The sequence below is a fragment of the Streptopelia decaocto genome (genome assembly GCF_964273445.1).
Source record: "Streptopelia decaocto genome assembly, chromosome: 9".
NCBI classification, from domain to species: Eukaryota; Metazoa; Chordata; class Aves; order Columbiformes; family Columbidae; genus Streptopelia; species Streptopelia decaocto.
In genome coordinates, this window is record NC_138664.1 from 1,003,491 (window position 1) to 1,013,246 (window position 9,756).

The 9,756-nt window shown below is 52.8% G+C and overlaps 1 protein-coding gene and 1 long non-coding RNA gene across 2 annotated transcripts; one reads left to right on the plus strand and one right to left on the minus strand.

The window, feature by feature from the left end:
- Nucleotides 1–81: 81 nt before the first annotated feature.
- LOC309443628 lies at nucleotides 82–6,218 on the minus strand. Its single transcript, XR_014184833.1, has 2 exons — nucleotides 5,007–6,218; nucleotides 82–3,544 (listed from the first exon to the last, which is right to left on the minus strand). It is a non-coding gene; the product is annotated as an uncharacterized lncRNA (long non-coding RNA).
- BCL2L10 (BCL2 like 10) lies at nucleotides 3,921–7,388 on the plus strand. Its single transcript, XM_082060740.1, has 2 exons — nucleotides 3,921–4,490; nucleotides 6,225–7,388. The coding sequence occupies exons 1-2, from the start codon at nucleotides 3,936–3,938 to the stop codon at nucleotides 6,354–6,356; spliced, it is 687 nt and encodes a 228-aa protein (XP_081916866.1). The 5' UTR covers nucleotides 3,921–3,935; the 3' UTR covers nucleotides 6,357–7,388.
- The last annotated feature ends 2,368 nt before the right edge of the window (nucleotides 7,389–9,756 follow it).

Consider the following 9,756-nt stretch of genomic DNA (forward strand, 5'->3'; position numbering starts at 1 on the left):
GAGTACATTGAATTTTGGTGTTGAAAAGTGGGAAGAAAAGTAATTCTGATATGTTACGGTGGCGTTGTGGATGACTTAACGTTGGTAGTATGGAGAGGAGCAAAGGACCTGCTGTGAAGGTACCGGCTGTTGGCATCAAAATGTATTTTTTGTACAAAAAAAGGAATCCTTTCAATCCCTGTTTTTTCCTACTGTCTTTTTAGATAGAAAGAAGTATTTCATCTCTGTTACCTGAGTATAAAAAATCTAAATATATACAAACTGATAAACTGCAAAGAGGAGGGATATGAACATGATTTACCTAATCATGAGGTAATACGTAACCAGTAGTTTCTTAGAAATTTTTAATTGTATCACTTGGTGAGTGAATTTTCTTTTACTTAAAGGAATATTACATACTGAGCACTAAGGGATACTACACGCTAAGCGCTAAGCACCGTTATACCAATCGTCAAATCTTTTCCAAGTCAGCCATAGTCATTCTCTGATCGTGATTCTTATTTGTGTTTGGAGCAGTTCATAGCACTTTGACAGGGCAGTGCGACTGAAATGTGTATTAAGGCACGGTCCCTGCGCTGGTGCTGGAGAATTAACATTTAAAGCTGAGATGCAGTTAAATGTAGAACTACTGGGAAATTACATCTGCATTGATCCACTGAAGGCTATTGAGAGTAGAGTGTGTCACCTCTGCTCATAATGACAGTACTGAGTCTGAGCACACAGGAGCAGAGTGCTGGAGTGATGCTGGGGGCTCGCACCGTCTGGCCTTTGAAATGCAAGCGGTGAGATGCGTCTCCGAAAAGATCAAAGACACGATGTATATTTAGGTTGAAGTGAGAAGACAAGCTCACTGGAGTGAGCTTGATCACGGGCTCACTGATCACTGGAGCGGGCTGTTCACGTAAGTTTGATGATAAGCCCTCATTCTATTTGAAAGTGGGATTTTTTTAACAATTCTGTAAAAGCTGTATTAGAAATAAAGTCTCCTCATTCATGAAAACATTAGGTTCCATGAATCCATAACCAGTTAACCTAGGATGCTGACATTTGTGTCAGCCATCAGTCCCCAATGAAATAGTTCAGCCATTTTCACTTGGAAAAGTCAGCTCTGATGCTTTGCAATGTTTGTGGCAAACTATCCCTGTAACAAACTGAATGCACTATGGAAATGTCATATAGAGCTCACTGTGCAATATTGAGTCAATACACTGTACACATTTGAGCAAAAGATTAATATTAATGTTTAGATAGTATTTATTGGTAAGATGTTTGATTCAAACATACTACGTTGTGTTGATATTTATGAATGGCCTAAATACAATAAATTGTATTTTACATATTGATAACGTACATAATTGTTTTTTTCCCACCAGTTAAGTACTTGTAATGGTAGCTTTTTTTTCTGGGGTTTTTTTTGGCATTTCCTTCTTGCACCACACAGTTTTTTACATCATCTGTCCTGCAAAAATCTCGGGCAAAATCCAGAATATTGCTTCTGGAATATCCTCTGGAGATACCCAAGGTGAGCCACGGCAACCAGGAGCGAGCGGTGCGTGGAAGTACCTGGGACTCGTCTGAGCTCCCTCTGCCTTCAGGAGGCCAGAATCGGGTTGTGTTTTCTGCTCGGGAGGATCACAGCTAACGTGACGTTTTCTTTACGGATCCTCATCGCCATGCCCAGGAATGCACGGGACAACACAGAGTATGTGATTTGTGGGAGCGCGGGGTTCTCCGCGCGTTGCAGTGGCGTTGCAGTGCAGCGGCGTTGCAGTGCAGCGGCGTTGCAGTGCAGCGGCGTTGCAGTGCAGCGGCGTTGCAGTGCAGTGGAGTTGCAGTGCAGTGAAGTTGCAGTGCAATGGCGTTGCAGTGCAGCGGAGTTGCAGTGCGGCGGAGTTGCAGTGCGGCGGAGTTGCAGTGCGGCGGAGTTGCAGTGCGGCGGAGTTGCAGTGCGGCGGCGTTGCAGTGCGGCGGCGTTGCAGTGCGGCGGAGTTGCAGTGCAGTGGGATGCCAGGGAAAGCTGGGCAGTGCAATGCAGTTGCGGGCTCGGGCTGTCGCTCTCTGGGCAAACCCAACCACGTTTGCAGATCACCTTGAGATGCAGCAGATCCTCTTTCCGCCTTGTCAGCAGAAGAGAGCGGTGCTGGGGTCGGCTCTCCTCCCACTTCGGTGTAGGTTTCGTGGTCAGCGTGGAGGTGGCTGGTGGAAGCGTTCGGTTTAGAAACCGAAAACAACACCTCCTTCATTTGGGCACAGTTTCATTTCCCTTCCTTTTAGGGGCCGAGGAAAGTGCTGAGCCAGCGTGTTCTGACATCAGTGCCCAAAGCATCACCAGTTCCAGGAAGAAGGGCACTGTATCTTGCACTTCTGTTCTTGCAGGGAGGAATCCTGTGGCTCTTGCACTTCAGGGCCAATGCCTGTGCACTTGTAAGTCGGGCTGCACGGACTTGGCACCTGTGAAAATCACCTTTTTGTTCCTGACGTGAAGGTGAAAGCCATGAAGCAGCACGGGCCTCGACTTCCCATCAGATGAAGGAACACGGCACTGAAGTATCTATTGTATTTCTTACTCACTAAAGGTTGCCCAGGGAGGCTTTGGAAAACCCGGTGTTTTGTGAGACCCCCCTTTGACCTGTCAAGCTGTCTGTTTCTGGGAAACACCTCTATTCCCTTCCAGAGGGAGAGGTTTTAACCTGTGTCCTGTCCTTTTGGCTACGCAAGCGGGCTGCAAACAGGTTAAATGTATAGAGAGCACGGGAGCTATAGCTGGGGCAAAGTCACTGTCGGACGGCTCCGTCCTGTTAAACAAAAATGCTGTATAAACAGGAAGGGTGGAAAAGGATATTGCTACAGAAAGAGCAGCCTCTCCCTCTGGCTCTCCTGCTGTGAGGAATGCAATAGGAAATTCCTGCTCCAGGATTAACAATCGTAAGGAAAACTCTAGTTAAAAAAGCATGTGTGTAAAGCACTGATGAAAAGTAAAGATATCCTTCCAGCTACTGCTCTAGCACATAAACACAGACTAGATTTCCCCGCTTAAAAACAAAACAAAAGCCAAATATGGGGATGTAAAACTAAGAGCTGGCGGTAGGAATGACTCTCAGAGATCGGGCCAGTTCTTGATAGTGATCTGAGAAATTGCAACAGGATTGATTCCAACTGTCTATTTTTAGGTCTCCTAACGGGACGTAAGACGGAGACAGAGCTGTAACTCAAGAGAAGCGGAGTGAAGCCGAGCAGCCCCGTGCTGGCATGTTGGGCACCTTGAGCCCGTTGTGTGACAAGAGGTGAGAGCGTGAGCAGCCCGGGCGGCTGTGGCAGCAGCTCTGCCAGCGCCGGTGCCGCCTCCGCACTGGGCCACCATCTGAACTCACCCGCAAACTGGCCCTGAGCACGACGCACAGGCTGGGTGTACCTGTGCTGGGACTGCCATAAATCTTAAGGTGGTATTTATGGGAGTTTTGATGAGCAGTTGATGGCACTCGCAGCTCGAAGGGCACAGCTGGGATGCAGGGGAGGTGGCCGGCTCAGATGTCTCCATGGTGCTCTGCAAATGACACCCCTCAGCCAGTGTTGTTCTCAGCCATTTGACTTTACACCAGCAGTAGTGAAGGGCCCAACCTTTGCATCACGAAGGTCCTCATCCTTCATTTTGCCTGTGTGTTTATCGAAAAGCAAATACCACTGCCTTCCTTTGGTAAATACACAATGCACTCATCCTATAGCCCTAGAAAACCCGGAGCTCCTTTGATACAAAAGAATACAGGCTGGACCACCAATGTGGAAAAAAAAACATCCGAAGAAAGGATTTTACAGTCGGCATCCGGTAAGTCTGCGTTTTGTTTGATCGCCCAGGGAACCCCGCGCCTTTGCGCGGTACGCGCCCCCCGGGGTGCGGACGGTCCCCACGGGGGAGCAGCGGTCGCTCCGCGGCTGGGATGCGCGACTCCCCGCTCCGGCGGCGACCGCCCCCCGGCCCCGCCCCGGAGGAGGGAGCGCTGCCCGCGCCCCGGGGCGGGCCGGGCCGGGCGGAGGGGCCGCCCCGCCTCTTAATCGGCCGCAGCTGCTGCTGCGGGGCCGCTGCCGCCGCCATGCCGGGCTCGCTGAAGGAGGAGACGGCGCTGCTGCTGGAGGACTACTTCCAGCACCGCAGCGGCGGCGCCGCGCTGCCCCCCAGCCCCACGGCGGCCACGCTGCGGCGGGCGGCGGCCGAGCTGGAGCGGCGGGAGCGGCCGTTCTTCCGCTCCTGCGCCCCGCTGGCGCGGGCCGAGCCGCGGGAGGCGGCGGCGCTGCTGGAGCGGGTGTCGGCGCAGCTGGAGGCCGAGGGCGGCCTCAACTGGGGCCGGCTGCTGGCGCTGGTGGTGTTCGCCGGCACGCTGGCCGCCGCGCTGGTCAAGCGGGGCTGCAGCGACGGGCCGCGCTGCCTCGCCGCCGCGCTGGCCGCCTACCTGGCCGAGGAGCGCGGCGAGTGGCTGGAGGCGCACGGCGGATGGGTGAGCGGGGACGGGGCGGGGGCGGCCCGGGCGCGGCGCGGACCCGCGTCCCCGGGAGCAGCGAGGGTGGGGAGTCGGGAGCCCGGCGGAGCCGCCGGGGGTGGGTGCTGGGGGTCTGGCCGCTTCTTCCCGGTTAGCGGAGCGGGGCAGCCCCCGGCGCCGTGCGGCAGCGTGGCCCTGGGGTGTTGCTGGGGAGACGTGCCGGTGACCCGACCGACCGGTGACCCGGTGATCCGACCGACCGGTGATCTGACCGGTGACCCGACCGACCGGTGACCCGAGCGGCGCTGGGTGTGTGCGGGGGTGTCCGCAGGGGAGGGCTGCAGAGCGTCTTTGGGGTCTGGTTAATCGGTAGCGACGTGCAGTGGGTACACGCTGCGGTATTTAAGGTGGCCGTGATGTCCTGTGCTGCGGGTTAGGCCAGTTCTCTAGAGGGGCTGGTGGCCAGCTTTGTCAAGCTGCAGCCTCCTAAAAACACAGGAATGATGGTGCTGGCCTGTGGGGTGCAAGTTTTACCTTCTCCTCGGGTGCGCAGTTTGGGTTTTGGAGAGCAGGCTGGCACAGCTCTTCTCCTGAGTGTCAACACAAAACACCGATGTGCTGGTTCTTCAGTACGCCGGTGTGTGAAGCCACCCGTCCGCTAGACCTGCCGCTCTGGTTCCTGCCGGTCCTGAAACTGGTCAGGTTGGGGCCTCAGTAATGCACGGGCAGTAGCGTTAATGTATGCTGCGATGTAAAGCAATGGCTGCTGTTGCTTTTCTGCCCCTTGAGATGCATGCTGAACGTACAGCGTTTAAGGCATCTGTGCAGCTCTGCCTGCGCTTCTGAACAAAACGTCAGCTATCCCACAGAACAGCACATTTCCTATTTTCAGTCCTAGTGGAATATTTGATGCCAGTACAAATAAGCACTAAAAATAGAAAGGGGGGGAAGCAGCCACTGCTTTGGTTGACTTTTCCAGACAGCAAAATGAACTCGGTTTTCCAGTGGTCACTGGTCCATCTCACTGCTCAGAACAGTATGGTGCTTGGCTACAGTGTGCGCTGTCACTTGGCAAAATCGCGTTGCCAGTTCGCACAAATTAGAGTGTAAAGAACAAAGTTCCGGAAGAAATGAAGAGTATAACTTGTTTACATAGACATCTGCGGAGCAGAGTTCAAACACAACCATCTGGAGTTGTGTTGCTGCCACTTCTGATTATCACAACTAACGATCTGGGAGAGCAGCTGCCGGCTTTGCTCTGTCATAGGTCAGCGCTGAGCGTGTCCGCTTGGCCCTTCCAAGGGAGTGTGTAATCGGTCCCGCATCACAGCCGTGGGACCAGCTTCAGGCTCCTGTCCTTCGAGTGGAAATTTCCATATCCTGTATTTCAGATGCTTTCTCAAACTTGAATGAGGGGGAACAATGCTGGCAGCTCCCATCAGAAATTTGCCTAAAAGGGTGAAAATAGCATAATGACACGCTTAGCATCTTGATAGGAAGTTTGCAATTGTCTGTTGAGCAGAGCGTACAAACACTTGTAGCTGCTGCTTTCAGCCACCTTGTGCAAAGGCTCTCGCAAAGCGTTTGTGTGCCCGAGGCAGCAGGCTTGGCTTTCGTGATTAAAACAGAGAGTTCTGCGGCTGGCAAACACTGTGCTGGGAGCGTGGACCAGACTGTGCGCAGAGACTTGTCAGAAGAGCTCTGGTGAATTGTAAGCCAGCTGACTCAATGTCCTTTCTCTTGCTTTTCCAGGATGGCTTCTGTCGCTTCTTCGGCAGCCCCGGCTCCCCGGCGGGCGAGCAGAGCAGCACCATCAGCAACGCGCTCATGGCCGCAGCGGGCTTTGGAATAGCAGGATTGGCTTTTCTCTTGGTGGTGCGGTAGGCTGATGAATGGATCTTGCCATGGGAAAGTACTCTCAAAACTGATAATTTACCAGATTTCACTCTATTTTCTATAGAACAGACCCTCTAAGAAGAAGTTTATATTTTTAAACTGGCTCGAAAAACTGTCTCACCAAATCCTTGGCTATAAACTGCTTCATTTGCTACCCAGTAACAGCACAAACAAATGTGTACTAAACCACCATTTGTGCATGTTTGAAACCTGTCGTCTCCAAACATCCTCTGGACTTTGTTTTTGAAGGTGTAACCTAAATTTTAGCATGGTTCATTGTACTGTAACTTCCGAGTGCTCGATGTTATGCTAGGAAAATGTTATGGTGGACTTGCTACTAAACCCTTTGTTTGAGACGTCTTTCTTACATGGAGGCAAGTCCTCGAACCCGCCTTCCATTAATACTGTAAAGTGGGCGAACGTTGACTGTGATTGAACATGGCTTATGGCTTCAAATGCGGTGCACGGCACTTGTTACCGGAAGGCAACTAGTTGGTTGATTTAGAGCAATTAGTGCCCATGATACGAGAGGCATTAGGGCTTAATATAACATAAGGCTGATTTCATTACACTACAAGAAGATAAGTATTGATACAGTAATGGCTGCAGTACTGGTTCTTATTGAAAGGAAAAGAATTTAAATATTAAACCTTAATTGGTATATTGAAATCCAGTGAAGGCTGGAATTTCCCTGGATTTCCTTGATAAAACAAAAATTTCCATATATCTTAATATATTTTTGAAGTATTTATCACTGTATAATACTTGTAGCCATGACATCTTTATTTTTGTTTAAAACTTAATGCTGGTTCTTGTCACTCTAGAGTGTATCAAGCGTTGTCTTGTTCGAGTAATATTTCACACTATTTTCAACATGCTGTGTATTTCTTTCGATGGTTGTACAAATTGCCTTATGTTTCTGGTAGCTTTTAATAACGTTCCTGGGTTACTCATAGCGTGTACAATTTTGCTATGGTGACTTCAAAGGTGAATAAATGTTGAGTATTTTTATTTTAAAAAGCTTAACTCCTCCTTGTTTGATCGGACGGGTGATGGTGCTCAGACCGAGCCCGTCGGTGGTTCCCTGGATGCATCGGTGCGTACCCACCTCCCCGAAGCGAGGAGCAGCGCCGGAGCAGGGCGATGCTGCGCTTCGGCGCAGACGAGTCCTGCAGTCAGAATTAGGGGTAAGACAGAAAAAGGGGAAAATCCAGTCCAAAAGACTCATCTTCACCCCTGCGACTGGAAATAACCCGGTGGTTTTGCAGGCCAGAAGTTTCCAAAGTTTGCTAAGACAGCTGAGTACAAGCAGGCTTCTCCGAGAGCTGCTCCTGCTCATAGGGAGCAGCAGAGCTCTTGTTTCTTCTCTGCCAGGACTTGCTGCTGCGTCTCTTTCACACATGCATGCGTTTTTACTGAAACTGGAGTTTCTGATGGGAGTTACGAGAACGACTGAGGTGATGGAGTTCAGCCCTCTCAGATTAGTAATACTGAGCAGCTGTAATTTCTGAGGGTGTTGTGCTTAACGCTTTTAAAAAGCAGTCTGACGCGCTCAGCTCCGAGCTGGATGTTCCTGTGGCACTGGTGGCTCTGATACCCCTTAAATGGTGCGAGCCTGTTGTTCAGCCCCCCTCCCTGGCTGCCACCGGTCTGCCTGTCAGAGGGGATGTCCCTTGGAGGGGGTATGTCCCTTGGAGAGGGGATGTCCCGTGGTGGGACGAGCACCCGGCAGGCTTGCAGACTTCCTCCTGGGAAAGGTCAGCCCGGCAGCCGGGTCGGCGTCGCGGTGGCCGGAGGTGACCACCCCGTGGTGACCACCCCGCTTCTCCTCCAGCTGGCCGCCGGGCTGGGGGGCGTGCGGCCCCGCAGCGGACAGAGCGGCCTTGTGCTGACCGCCCGCAGATGGGGGAGAAGGACAAAAAGGGACATTCAGGGACGGTAAGTCCCGCGGAGGCGGGAAGGAGCTGGCCGTCCTCCCCCTCGTACTGCCAGCTCCGAACAAACGTCTGCTTGTTCTCCGACTTCCAGTTCTCTAAACTCCGGGCTTGGCTCCTCTCGGCCAAGGGATTAAGGCCCGTGGTGCGGGACGGTCGTGCTCGGTTCCTCCCTGCGGTTCCCACGGGGACGGTGCCCGCTCGAGCAGCAGCTGGGTGCTCTGCGGCTCTGCCTCCAGTCCTGGGCGGCCAGGAGGCCGCGGCACCTGAGACTCTGGCTGTGGTGGGAGTGAGTTGGCTTGTGCTGGGAAGTGAAGGTGGATTCCACAATGTGGGATGCCTAGGGGCATGTACGCTGAAAAGCACGGCGAACGACTGGGCAAGATGTGCTCTAAACAGAGGTCAAATGTTGCATGGAACTGTCCTGCTGTGGGTCTCAATGTCTCTCCAATATCAGGCAGGACACAGATAAAATATCGGTGTCTTGATTTCCAGTGTAACCTGATCTGGCAGGCCCCACAGAAGCAATGGCATAGAGGATATTGTGCTTGCTTTTACAGTATGCTCTGGAAAAGAGAAGAAAACAGTTTGGAAATGTCCTTGAATAAAGTCACATCAGCCTTTGGCATAAACCTGACCCTTCCCAAGGTGCAGCTTGGAGAGTGCCTGCTGCTCTTCCTCGGCCTGGGAGAGGCTGGGGGTGGGTCTCCTCAGAGGGGTCATTGAGGAGAGGAGGAGGCTGAGTCAGACGGCAGCGCAGCTCTCGGTGTGGAAACAGCAGCTTCCTGGCACCTGGAGCTGGGCAGCTTGTGGCCCGTGGTGTCCCCCTCGGCCACCCCGTGAGCGGGGGGACAGCACAGGCTGCCGGAGCGCGGGGGGCCCTGCCCGTCCCAGCCGGAGCTGTGCTCCCGAGCCACTCTGCTGCCGTGGGGACCGTGGGGACGTAGAACTGAGGGCCTGGGCTTAAATCACTGGATCCTCATTGATTTCTAGACTAACTTATATTTGCATGACTCTTCTGAATTATTTTTTTTTTCCTGGTTTCAGCCTGACTGTTTGTCTCAATGAAGCCCCATATTTCGGTTGAAAACTGCTGCTCATCCTCTTTTCTGCCTCCGAAGAGGGAAGCGAGACGCTGCTGTTCCTTTCTCTAAATGCAGAAGGAGAGTAGGTGGTGTTGAAGCACAAGGCTGGGTCTAATCCTCAGGACGGCTTTCGATCTTCAGCGCTGGGGTGATTCCCGGGCAGGCGGTGGGTGCAGCAGCCCTTGTCCTATCTAATGATTAGCACGCAGTAATTGCTGTAGCGGGGCCCCAATGTGCCTGTGTCTGCTGAAACCATCAGTGTTGGGTGGCTCTGGGGCAGCTGGGTGCTGGGCAGGGTCTGTGTGGAGGGCGCAGGAGAAGCTCAGGGCTGGCTGCTCCTGCCCCGCTGCGGTGGGCCCGTCCTGCCCC

Excerpts from the sequence above, each read along its gene's own strand:
- BCL2L10 (XM_082060740.1), top strand. The coding sequence starts at position 3,936 with ATGCGCGACTCCCCGCTCCGGCGGCGACCGCCCCCCGGCCCCGCCCCG. Across the intron at positions 4,491-6,224 it reads TGGAGGCGCACGGCGGATGG|GATGGCTTCTGTCGCTTCTT; the intron begins GTGAGCGGGGAC and ends TTGCTTTTCCAG.